Below are 12,884 nucleotides of genomic sequence, written 5' to 3'. Positions count from 1 at the left end.
TCATCTCAGTGGTCCGGGGGTACCTGGGTCTCTGGGCCTGAACCCAAGCCACTGAAGTATATCCAAGAAGGCCCAGTTCAGTTTGCTGTTCCCCAAGATTAAGACATAGGAATGGAATGAAGGAAAGGCAATGACAGCCACTTCAGATGGCCAAATGGTACGATCTGTTTCCAGAAATTTATAGTTCCAAATCAGTATGATGAGACAGAAGAAAAAAATGCTATACAGAATGAGGAAGGCAATCACTGTGTGCAAGGCTCTTACATGGGCCGTGGTGCTGGCATCTCGGAGACCCCGGCCACAGTCCTGCATCTTCTTATAGTGTGTCCACAGAGAGAAGATTAGCAGGATGAAGGCTATTAAGGACATGGCAAATGGTATACAAAGGAAAAGGATGATGCAGATAAAAAAACGTTTGAAAACCGGTACTGAAGTCTCTGAACCGGAAATAGAAGATGCGTTTCTTTTGGACTCAACAATCCACTCGCTGATAGCTGTGTTCACCAGAAAACCATTGATGCACAAGATGACGAGAGAGCCCAGAATCATCAAGGAAATCACTCTTTGAACTCTCCACTTTAGATAAAGGAAAAAGGAGTTGGAGAAGTTGGCTATCTTGAAAAAATAAAAGGTGCTGAGGCTCGTGGCAAGCCAGATGCTGAAATGATTGGTCACAACCCACGTTAAAATGATTGTCCTTGATATTATCTCCATGTTCCACAACCCCGGCTTTAGGGTTCCTATCAGCAAACTCGAGAATGTGGAGGAAAGCATCCCAATTCTGGAAATTGCCAGGGTAGTGAGAATGAGATCAGTGAAAGAGATCTTTCTCCTCCTGACCCAGTCCACACCATTCACCAAGGCTATGAATCCATTTCCTAAATTTCCCACAAGAAACACCAGACCTAAAATGATCAGGAACATTCCCGGGATGGCCATAACCATTGTCGACTTCTAACGCCTCTGCTGGGTATTTGTTGACATCTGAACCGCACCGTCCAGCTGGCCTCAGTGCACTTTGCACACTCACTTCCAAAACCCAGTGTAAAATAACCCACAAGCGAAAGTCAGGATCCGTCCACTAACATGGACAATCTTTCTGTTTTGTCATCATGCAAATGCATGAGACAATGACTGGACGTCCAATGCAAACACACGGGTGGACTGGATTGGAAAGCAGTCAACCTGACTGGAGTCTGTTTTCATGTGTTTGCAATTATGCAAATAATTAAAGGGGATTGTCACCCATCTTCCCTATGCTTTGCATCCGTGTGCGCGTGTATACTCGTGTGCCTTGATTAGCTTAGGCGATACCTCTGAAGTGGCTGGGAATACATCTGGAAATCCCTGTGACATGTGTGCTTGGAAATGTGGCAGGAAACATAGAATGTGGCAAGCTCTCCACCTGACTTGGCACCCGAGGTAACACAGGGCTCCATTCTTAGTTCGAGAACTTTCTTTCCTTTCTTCCGCTGCCCATCCCACTGACACAGAACTCTCAGCAAGAAGAATGGTTTCTGCAGCAGGCAGTGGCATGAGCCGTTCGGCATGGATGTGGTCAGTTATACAAGGACAGCATTAGTTATACGTGGACGTCGTTAGTGACGCATGGATGTCACTGGGCCAGTGGCCAGTTTACGCAGCTCCACACACAGCACTGGCCCAGGTTCCTGGGACAGTCTGGCTTACAGTTCCAGTCCCATCTCTAACAGCCTTGGGTTGTTTCTGGCAACTCCGAGGGTGATATTTCTCCTTTACACATGGCTGCTGGGAAGGAAGGCCTAGGGACAGTCAGAGCCATGGGAAAGGTCAGTGGTTCCAGTTCAGGGTCCACCGAGCCCAGGTCGAGGCTGGCTTCTGCCCAAACTGCTGTTCTGCAGCCTTCCCTGAGAGGTGAGCAGGTCTACCCAGGACCCCTCCATTCATCCCTCTGACTTCCCTACCGTAAATGACCTAGTCGAGTGCACTCACCTCCAGATCCTCTCTAGCGCAGGGAATGCAGGACCAGGCCATAACAGAAGAGACCACGCAGGGCTAGCAAGCTCTCTGCCATCTCCCCACCGAGAGCACCAGGAAGAATTGGTCTGTTTTTCCTACAACCCAGGAATTTGCTTATTTCCAACCTACTCCCCCATCTAAAATAAATCTACTCACAGGCCAGCGCTGGGCCGACAGCGCCCTCTGTCCCTCGCTGGAAAGGATGCCGGCAACACAGGACAGAGCTGTCCACACTGCAAGGCCGAGGGACTGGATCTTCTTTGTCTCAGCTCTGACCCGGCCTCCATCGAGATCATCCATGAAAAAACCATGAGCAGACAAAAGCAAGGTGAAACAGAACACACCAAGGGTAGATCCAGAGCCAACAGTGCCCCAGAGAGCTGCTAGCTCACACAATAGCGTGTGATCAGGGCTTGAAATCAGAACTGGAGCAAAAGAGTGCATAGAAATACATGCTGACTGAGAAGATTAAACAGAGGAGTTCTCAAAAAAAAAATACATAAGAATTGACACACAGGGCTGCGAGTATGGCCTAGTGGCAAGAGTGCTTGCTTTGTATTCATGAAGCCCCGGGTTCAATTCCCCAGCACCACATATATACAAAATGGCCAGAAGTGGCGCTGTGGCTCAGGTGGCAGAGTGCTAGCCTTGGGCAAAAAGAAGCCAGGGACAGTGCTCAGGCCCTGAGTCCAAGGCCCAGGACTGGCAAAAAAAAAAAGAATTGACACACAACATGATTAAATAAAGGGGGAGTGAGTCAAAAAAAATAAATAAAATAGCCACAAATCACTTTAAGACAGTGAGTGGGAGGCCAGGCGCTGGTGGCTCACGCCTGTCATCCCAGCTACTCAGGAGGCTGAGATCTGAGGATCGCAGTTCAAAGCCAGGCCGGGCAGGAAAGTTCATGAGACTTTGATCTCCTGTAAACTACTCAGAAAAAGCCAGAAGTGACACTGTGGCTCATTTGTGGTGGAGCACCAATCTTGCACAGAGGTTCAGAGACAGCCCCCAGGCCCTGAATTCAATACCCAGGACTGAAAAAAAAAAAATTTACTTCACTGTAGTTGTGACTTTATGGACCATGCCCCAGTTTTCCTTTTGCTCTGTGATCATCTGTCTTGTGCCACTTTGTGAAGACCAGGGCTCTCCCTCCAGCCCTCGCTGCCTTGCTCAGGCTCGATAGCGTCCTCTCCTACAGCTCTACCTGGCCACCCAGCCCTGCTCAGCCTCTCAACAATGAAATCCCTTACATCCCAAGGTACATTGTTCAACATTAGCTAGCTTGTTTTTGTTGTTTTGTTTTGTTTTGTTTTCTTTTGCCAGTCCTGGGGCTTGAGCTCAGGGCCTGGGCACTGTCTCTGAGCTTCTTTGCTCAAGGTTGGAGCTCTACTACTTTGAGCCACAGCGCCACTTCTGTTTTTCTGGTGGTTCATTGGAGATAAGAGTCTCATGGATTTTCCTGCCCAGGCTGGCTTTGAACTGCAATCCTCAGATCTCAGCCGCATAGGTAGCTGGGATGACAGGCGTGAGCCATTGGGGCAAACTATCATCTGTTTTTTTCAATACTTTTAAATTTGTGTTACGTAAGATAAAAATAAACCTACCAAAACAAAAAGAAATGAAACTACATTTTTAAAACGTACTTCATTCTATCTATTGCTCCCAGGAGAGCAGACGCTACTATCACTAATCCCATGAGATGAACTATCAGAAAGGCTCATTTGTATTTGATATGAAATCACATTTTCCATTCATGGTATCAGGACTTATGGTAAAACTCACTGTGTTTTTAAAGTTTGTTCCTTTAATTTAGTTGAAGTGTGGGGTTGAGCTCAGAGCTCTGTGTTAGCTGGGCAAGCTCACAGGAATGCGCCACACACAGCCCTCTTTGATTTTTAGGTGATTGCTTTCTTAGTCAGAGTCTCAGACAACAAACCTCCTGCCTGAGCCCCCTGGACAGCAAGGCCTGCAGCTGGGTGCCAGAAAATTTGAGCTCTTGCTGGATACAGAGCCTTCAAACAGCCCCAGCTGTCCTCAGACCACAATCCTACTGATTCCCTCCAGAGGAGCTGGGACTGGGGACATGAGCCACCGTGCCTGCCCAAGTCACTGTTATGCAGGCAAAACAGCCCCTTCTTGTGCTCATTGTTCTATGCCAGGATTTTCTGTTCTGATTAGTTTTACTGTGCATGTGTTTTCTGTTTCATCCACAGCCTGTGGAGGGTGTGTGGGCTGGATTCCATGCGACTGCCCCAGGTGTACTTCTCGGAGCTCTGTGTTTAAACCATTGAATATTTTATCACAAATAGAAAATGGGCACGCTGGAACGTTTCTCCTTCATCTTATAAGCATCAATGGAAAATGGTTTTCTTTGTCTTCTAAGAGTGCAACACAGGATAGCCCCATAGGAAGAGAGAACACCAAACCTCAGGAGGACAAAAGAGAAAAAGAGTCAAGAAAATGGGGTGGAAAAAAAAAAGAAAATGGGGTGAGCTGACTCCACAGAAATGATAGGATCTCTCCTGTGCATCAGATCTTCACTGTAGCCTTTCTTCTCAGTTTGTTTCAGGACACTGCTAAGAAGCTCACTATCACATAAACAGAAAAATCTAGAAATAGCGCTGTGACTCAAGTGGCAAGGCACCAGTCTTGAGCATTAAAAGTTCAAGGACAGTGCTCATGCCTTGAGTTCAAGCCCCAAGCCCAGTGCACACATACATACACAAATCATATTTTCATGAAATTATAAATTTATATATTTTACAGGCATGTCTCACATACAGGATTTTCAACTTAAATTTTTGAAAAGACGGACACAAAATTCACATCTGTTACTATAAAGACTTTATATGTAAGTAGTCCAAATTGGAATTCTTGCACATAAACTTCACTAATATACATGTATATGAATAGTCCCACGGAAGTGCTGATTCCAAACATGCTTTAATCAAATCCATAAAGGGACGCACAAAAGGACGTTGTGAAAACAAAAGTCTAGGAAATACAAGAATCTCTCACCCATGGAGTCTCCTGACAGGCCCTGAGCCCCGGGCTAATCAGAGACGTGCGGTCTCGGCACCCCGGCACCTGTGCCCCAGCCCCAACAGTGCCACAGTGCCAAAGGCCCTGCGCAACTTGCTGTTCCCCAGAACCAGGACGACAGAGTGGCCCAAGGGAAAAGCAATCACAGTCACCAAACACAGCAAAATGTTAAGATTCTTGTCCACAAAGCCAGAGGTCCAAAGCTGCACAACCAAAGACAGTGTGAAGGTGATGTACAGCAGGAGGAAGGCCATGCCGGTCTGCAGGGCCTTCACATGCGCCGTGGTGCTGGCGTCCCTGGCTCTCTGCACCACCCGCTGCATCTGCCTCTGGTGCTTCCACAGGGACAAGATCAGCAGGAAGAACGCAGCCAAGGAGAAGGCAAAGGGCATCAAGGCAAACACAGAGTTGGTGAGCAGAAGACGTCTGGAAAACCATGTGGAGTTCATTGTACAGTAGAAGTACGACATGTTCCTTGTACATGCACCAGTCCAGACACTTAAGAGTGTGTTTATTGCAAAAACATGGGAACACAAGGGGACCAGAGACATCAACAATGTCATTGAAACCACTTTCCTGACTCTCCACTTCAGGTAAAGAAAAATGGAGCTGGAAAAATGGGCTATCTTGAGAAAGTAGAACAGGCCGAGGTTTGTAGACAACCAGAGGTTAAAGTGATTGGCCACAACCCAGAACATGTTACTTATTCTTAATAATTGTATGCTCAATCTACCTAGGTTAGTAAAAGAGAATGACATATTTACCACCACCGACCAGAGCAGACAAATTCTGGAGATGGCCAGAGCAATCAGCATTTGATCAACTTTGGAGATCTTCCTTCTCTTGACCAGGTCCACGCAGTTCACCAGCGCTATGAATCCATTCACCACGTTTCCAGCGACAAACTCCACACTGAAGACTACAAAGATGCTGAGAATGCCGATGCCCATTGTGGGGGGAAAAAAATGCCACAATGTCTACGACAGTGCTGAAAATTCCTCACTGCAGTCACTACAATGCTACATACAGTTGATGAATGAAAAATCAATGCCAAACTACCAATGCGACATCAGAGAAAGAGACATCCTGGCGTCCTGCTTTCTTCATGAAATTCCTGCATCTTCCTAGGAGCCCAGCTGAGCCTGGTCAAGATGCCTGGCCCTGAAGTCCAGAGCCTTTTGTAGTGGCCATAAAGGAAGCTAAACATGCAAATGAAGATACACTGGTTTGCATTGCTTTGTTTCCTTTTTCCCTCACCTACCTATTTCAAGCTGGTCACTCACCTTTGGGACAAGGGCTATTACAAAACTTCATCAAGTCTACAGAGCATCAAGAAACTAAAGTGGTATATGGAGCTTTCTAAGCACTGAGGGTTTATGTAGATGTCCAAATTACATAAGGATAAATGTATTCACCTAAATATACTTGCATTTTACATGTGTGTCTATAGTGTTGTGTGTGCATATGTGCAACTCAAGCAGACACAGTCCAAAGCGGTGGTTCCATAAAGTTTTTCAGTTTTCTACTTGTTTCCTGGAGGTAATTTGTCTTATGAATTTGGCCACTGAAAATAAGACGTTTTTAATACCCATACATGACACGTAGTTATTGAGTATACATTCCTTTCTCTTCATTCCAATAATTCTGATTTATTTACTGATATAAAATTTAGAGAGATGTTTGAGAGAGAGAGAGAGAAGATAGAGCCAAACAAAACGCTCTGTTCCTCTCTGTGTAACTATTCTCAATAAAGATACAGAAATCAAGAACATGATGTTCATAACCGATTGGAAACTGAAGGCTAAACTCTTAAGACTCTCAGGTGTTTCTGTTTAGCTGTAAGACTGCAGAAAAAGAAACAAAGATGGTGTTCTGTAGTTGTGGACAAAAGACAGACCCAAGCCCACCTTGCTCTTTAGGAAGAGAGCACAATTTTCTCTCTGGTATTTTCTACCTTTCTGTTGTATTGAGGAAGGTTTGAATGAAGCCAGTACTGGAAAACTCATACAGTGAGATACTTTCAGTTTTGTGTCAGGATTACATTAGTTCTGCTGAGCCTTTCACTAATAGTTTGCAAACAGCTTGCTCCTTTCCTTCATGATATTGGATCAACCTCTCCCTGTAGCCAGGGATTTGTCTAGCTCCTAAAGCATTGTTTTGAGATGTCACATTAAAAATGAGGAAAAGATGATTCTGGGAGCGATATGGATGCTCACAGGTGCAGGCCTTTGCTCCACATACAGACATTCCTAGCAGAATAAACAAAGCATGGCGCTTCTTTCCCGGAATTCTGGGGGAAAATGAGTAAATAAACGGGATGGGAGTTGCTTGACAAAATAGAATAGCCACAAATCAGTTTAAGACAGCGGGTGAGTGGCTGTGTGCTGATGTCTCACGCCTGTAACCCCAGCTACTAAGGACGCTGAGATCTGAGGTTCACTGTTTGAAGCCAGCCAAGGCAGGAAAAGTCTGTCAGACTCTTATCTACCAATACAAAAGGATGTGAATCTACATCTTTAAAACACATATCTATCACTCTCAGCAGAGGCAACTATCACTAGTCCTGTTAGCTGAACTCTCAGGAATGTTTACTTTTATCTGATACAGGAAATCACATTTTCCATTCACGGTTTATAGGCTTTATGTTAAAAACTCCAGGTCTTTTCTGTTTTAAGTTTGTTCCTTTAATGTATTTGAAGTGTGGGGTTTGAGCTCAGAGCCCTGTGTTAGCTGGGCAAGCTCACAGGGATGAGCCACACACACACCCCTCTTTGATTTTTAGGTGATTGCTTTCTTTGACAGAGTCTCAGACCACAAACCCTTGCCCGAGCCCCCTGCACAGCAAGGCCTGCAGCTTGGTGTCAGAATACTCGAGCTCTTTTGGATACAGGGCTTCAAACTGCCCCAGCTGTCCTCAGACCACAATCCTACTGATTCCCTCTGGAGGAGCTGGGACTGGGGACGTGAGCCACCGTGCCTGGCCAAAGTCGCTCTTATGCAGGCAAAACAGCCCCTTCAGGGATGCTATTCTTGTTATCGTTGTTCTATGCCAGGATTTTCTGTTCTGATTTGTATTATTGTACATGCGTTTTCTGTTTTGTCCAGTGTCAATGCTATGATGTATTCATCAATAGCCTGTGGAGGGTGTGTGGGCTTGATTCCATGCGACTGCCCCAGGTGTACTTCTCGGGGCTCTGCAATTAAACCTTTGAATATTTTATCACAAGTAGAAAATGGGCACGCTGGAAAATGTTTCTCCTTCATCTTGTAAGCAGCAATGGAAAAAATGGTTTTCTTTGTCTTCAAAGAGTGCAACACAGGCTAGCCCCATAGGAAGAGAGAAGACCAAGACATCAGGAGGACAAGAGAGAAAAACAGTAAAGAAACTGGGGTGAGCTGACTCCACAGAACTGATAGGAACTATCCTGCGCATCAGATCTTCGCTGTAGCTTTTATTGCTTGTTTGTTTCAGGACACCAGTAAGGAGCTCAACCACATACCCACAAAAAGCTGCAAGTGGCGCTGTGGCTCAACTGCCAAATCACCAGCCTTGAGCATAAAAAGTTCAAGGACACGCCCTGAGTTCAAGCCCCAGGCCCAGTGCACACATACATACACAAATCATTTTGTTTATGAAATTATAAATTTATGTATTTTACACCTATTTCTCACAGAATTCTCCATTTAATTTTTTGAAAAGACGGACACAAAATTCACATTTGTTGCTATAAAGATGTTATATGTAAGCAGTCCAAATTGGAATTCTTGTACATAAACTTGACTAATATACATGTATATGAATAGTCCTGCGGATGTGCTGATTCCAAACATGCTTTAATCAAATCCATAAAGGGACGCACAACAGGACATTGTGAAAAGAAAAGTCTAGGAAATACAAGAATCTCTCACACATGGAGTCTTCTGATAGGCCCAGAGCCCCAGGTTGATCAGGGACGTGGGGACTCCACACCCCTGCACCTGCGCCCCAGCACCCACAACATGATGCCAGAGGCCCTGCGCAACTTGCTGTTCCCCAGAACCAGGACGACAGAGTGGCCCAAGGGAAAGGTAATCCCAGTCACCAAACACAGGAAAACGAGAAGATGCTTGTCCACAAAGTCAAAGAACCAAAGCTGCATGACCAGAGACAGCATGAAGGCGATGTACAGCAGGAGGAAGGCCACGCCGGTCTGCAGGGCCTTCACGTGCGCCGTGGTGCTGGCGTCCCTTGCTCTCCACACCGCCCGCTGCATCTGCATCTGGTGCTTCCACAGGGACAAGATCAGCAGGAAGAACACGGCCAAGGAGAAGGCCAAGGGCATCAAGCCAAACACAGAGTTGATGAGCAGAAGATGTCTGGAAAACCATGTGGAGTTCATTGCACAGTAGAAGTATGACATGTTCCTTGTACATGCACCAGTCCAGACACTTAAGAGTGTGTTTATTGCAAAAACATGGGAACACAAGGGGACCAGAGACATCAACAATGTCATTGAAACCACTTTCCTGACTCTCCACTTCAGGTAAAGAAAAATGGAGCTGGAAAAATGGGCTATCTTGAGAAAGTAGAACAGGCCGAGGTTTGTAGACAACCAGAGGTTAAAGTGATTGGCCACAACCCAGAACATGTTACTTATTCTTAATAACTGTATGCTCAATCTACCAGCATAAGCAAAAGAGAACAAAATATTTACCACCACCGACCAGAGCAGACAAATTCTGGAGATGGCCAGAGCAATCAGCATTTGATCAACTTTGGAGATCTTCCTTCTCTTGACCAGGTCCACGCAGTTCACCAGGGCTATGAATCCATCCACCACGTTTCCAATGACAAACTCCAGACTGAAGACTACAAAGATGCTGAGAATGCCGATGCCCATTGTGGGGGGAAAAAAATGCCACAATGTCTACAACAGTGCTGAAAATTCCTCACTGCAGTCACTACAATGCTACATACAGTTGATGAATGAAAAATCAATGCCAAGCTACCAATGCAACATCAGAGAAAGAGACATCCTGGTGTCCTGCTTTCTTCAGGAAATTCCTGCATCTCCTAGGAGCCCAGCTGAGCCTGGTCAAGATGCCTGGCCCTGAAGTCCAGAGCCTTTTGTAGTGGCCATGAAGGAAGCTAAACATGCAAATGAAGATACACTGGTTTGCATTGCTTTGTTTCCTTTTTCCCCTCACCTACCTATTTCAAGCTGGTCACTCACCTTTGGGACAAGAGCTATTACAAAACCTCAACAAGTCTACAGAGCATCAAGGACCTAAACTGATATAGGGAGCCTCCTAAGCACTGAGGGTTTATGTAGATGTCCAAATTACACAAGGATACATGTGTTTAGCTACATATACTTGCATTTACATGTGTGTGTCTATAGTGTTGTGTGTGCATATGTGCAACTCATGCAGACACAGTCCAAAGCGGGTTCCATAAAGTTTTTCAGTTTTCTAGTCATTTCCTGGAGGTAATTTGTCTTATGAATATTGCCATTGAAAATAAGATGTTTTTAAGACCCACACATGACATACCCACAAACACACTTGTACACATATTTCTTAAGATACATTCCTCTTCTCTTCATTCCAATAACTCTGGTTTTTTACTGATGCAAAATTTAGACAGTTGTAAGAGAGAAGATTGACAAATGATAGACAACAAATAAGATAGTGTCAAACAGCTCTGTTCCGCCATGTGTAACTATTCTCAATAAAGAAATGGGGAGCAAGAACAAGATGATCATCACCAATTGGAAACTGAAGGCTAAACCTTTAGACTCTCATGTGTTCCTGTTTACCTGTAGGAAGAAGTGTAGCAACAGAACCAAAGATGGTGTTCAGTGGACATGGGTGTGAACAGGAGCCATCTTGTGTACAACAGATAGACCCAGGCCCATCTTGCTCTCCAGGTATTTCCTATCTTTCTGTTGTGTTTTGATGAAGGTTTTGATGAGGCCATTTTTGGAAAAGTCAAAATAATTTATTATATTTTATTTTATTTTTCTTGTCATCAAAATAATTTTGTGTGTGACAATCTATGAGCTATTCTCTGTTCTGTGTCAGGACTACATTACTTCTGCTGTACTTTTCATTCATAGTTTGCAAACAATTTGCTCCTTTCACCTATGATATCAACTTCTCCTATAGCCAGGAATTGTCTTGTTCCTAAAACATTTTTATAATGTCACATTACAAATGAGGAAAAGATGAATCTGGAACTGTTATTGATGCTCAGAGGTACAGGGCTCTCTGATGGACATACAGACATTTCTAGGAAAATTAACATTGCATGAAGCTTCTTTCCCCGAATTTTGGGAGAAAATATTCTGCCCAGGATTATTGCTGGTTGTGATTTTTAATATCCTACCTCAACTAGGACATACCCAATCTAGGATCATTTGCTGTGGTTTTATAAGCTCTTAAAGTACTACCAAGCCCAGGATTCTGGGTTCTTTTCTTTCCTCTCTGTGACAAACATCAAAGTACAAAAAAGACTATGGTGTGCTAAGGAGTTTGGCATCTGAAAAATGTATATCGTCTTCTGAAAGGCCTGCTCCATTCATTTGCCCACTTTATTATTTGGATTGTTTCTATACTGCTTATATATTTTTTAGCTCTTTGTATGTATATTCTAGATATTCACCCTTTATCTTTTGGGTAGCTGGAGATTGTTTTCACTCATTCTGTGGGTTTACCTCTTGACCCAGTAATTTAAATATACATAGATGCTTTATAAATTTGATGCAGTCCCATCTACCCATTCTTGTTCTTATTTGCTCTATCTACTAGAGTCCTATTCAGAAACATAATTGCCTGTACCAACACCTTCCAGGTTTTCGCTACATCATCTTACCATTGCTTCAGAGTCTTGGGTCTTACAGTAAGATTTCCAATCCACTTGGGGTTGGTTTGTTTTTGGTTTTTTTTGTGGGGGGGGGGGTGGCAAAAGGCAGGCCTCAAGTTTTAGTCCTCTGCACCTGGGTGGCCAGTTTTTCCAACAGTGAAGAGGTGTATGGTTTTTGGTTCCTTTGTCAGGGGTGAGACTGCTGTAGTCTATGGCTGTCTTTCCGGATCTTCTCTTCTAATCCAGTAGTCTCTTGCCTGCCTCTGTGCCAGTTCCCTGCCGTTGTGCACTGTGACATTTCTAGTGTTACTCCATTTGTGGCTCTTTGAAGTCTTTCACGTCTCCATATGAATTGTAGGATTGATTTTTCCATCGCTATAAAGAACAACTTTGAGAATTTGACAGGATTGGTCTGAATCTGTAGCTAGTGTTAGGCAGTGTGGTCACTTTTACAAAGTTGACTGTCCATGAACATGGGAGAGCTTTCCATCTTCCAGTGTCTTCTTCAATCTTTTTCTTCAAGCCTTTATAGTTTTTATTGCAAGAGTCTTTCACCTCTTTGGTTAAATGATAGTTCTCAAAAGAAGAAAAGCAAATGGTGAATACATGAAGAAGTGTTCAACATTCTTTGCCATAAAGGAAATGCATATCAAAATGACACTACACTAAACTTCCATCGCACTCCAGTCAGGATGGCAATCATAAGAAAATAACAACAAACACTGAGGAGGATGAAGAGAAAAGGGAATTCTTATTCCATTGGTGGTAATGTAAAGTGAATGCAACTACTATAGAAGTCAGCTTGCAAACTTCTGAATAAATGAAAACTAGACTCACTACAACCCTACCATATCACCCACATATAGACAAAGGAAGGTAATAATATATATGCACACACACAACACACACACACACACACACACACACTTCCCTGCCTATCCATGTTTATTACAATCTGTTCACAATGGCTAAAATGTGAAATTAGACGAGCTACCCACGA

General features: G+C 44.1%; 2 protein-coding genes across 2 annotated transcripts; both read right to left on the bottom strand.

Annotated features, from left to right (window-relative positions):
- Nucleotides 1–924, bottom strand: LOC125342748 (taste receptor type 2 member 117-like). Its single transcript, XM_048335059.1, has one exon. It carries the CDS (start codon nucleotides 922–924, stop codon nucleotides 1–3), a length of 924 nt encoding a protein of 307 aa, XP_048191016.1.
- An 8,063-nt stretch (nucleotides 925–8,987) lies between these two features.
- Nucleotides 8,988–9,920, bottom strand: LOC125342747 (taste receptor type 2 member 125-like). Its single transcript, XM_048335058.1, has one exon. It carries the CDS (start codon nucleotides 9,918–9,920, stop codon nucleotides 8,988–8,990), a length of 933 nt encoding a protein of 310 aa, XP_048191015.1.
- Between the last annotated feature and the right edge of the window lie 2,964 nt (nucleotides 9,921–12,884).

Source organism: Perognathus longimembris, chromosome 27 (genome assembly GCF_023159225.1).
Source record: "Perognathus longimembris pacificus isolate PPM17 chromosome 27, ASM2315922v1, whole genome shotgun sequence".
NCBI classification, from domain to species: domain Eukaryota; kingdom Metazoa; phylum Chordata; class Mammalia; order Rodentia; family Heteromyidae; genus Perognathus; species Perognathus longimembris.
Note: the sequence above shows the minus strand (reverse complement) of the source record. Positions and strands in the feature narration are given on the sequence as shown.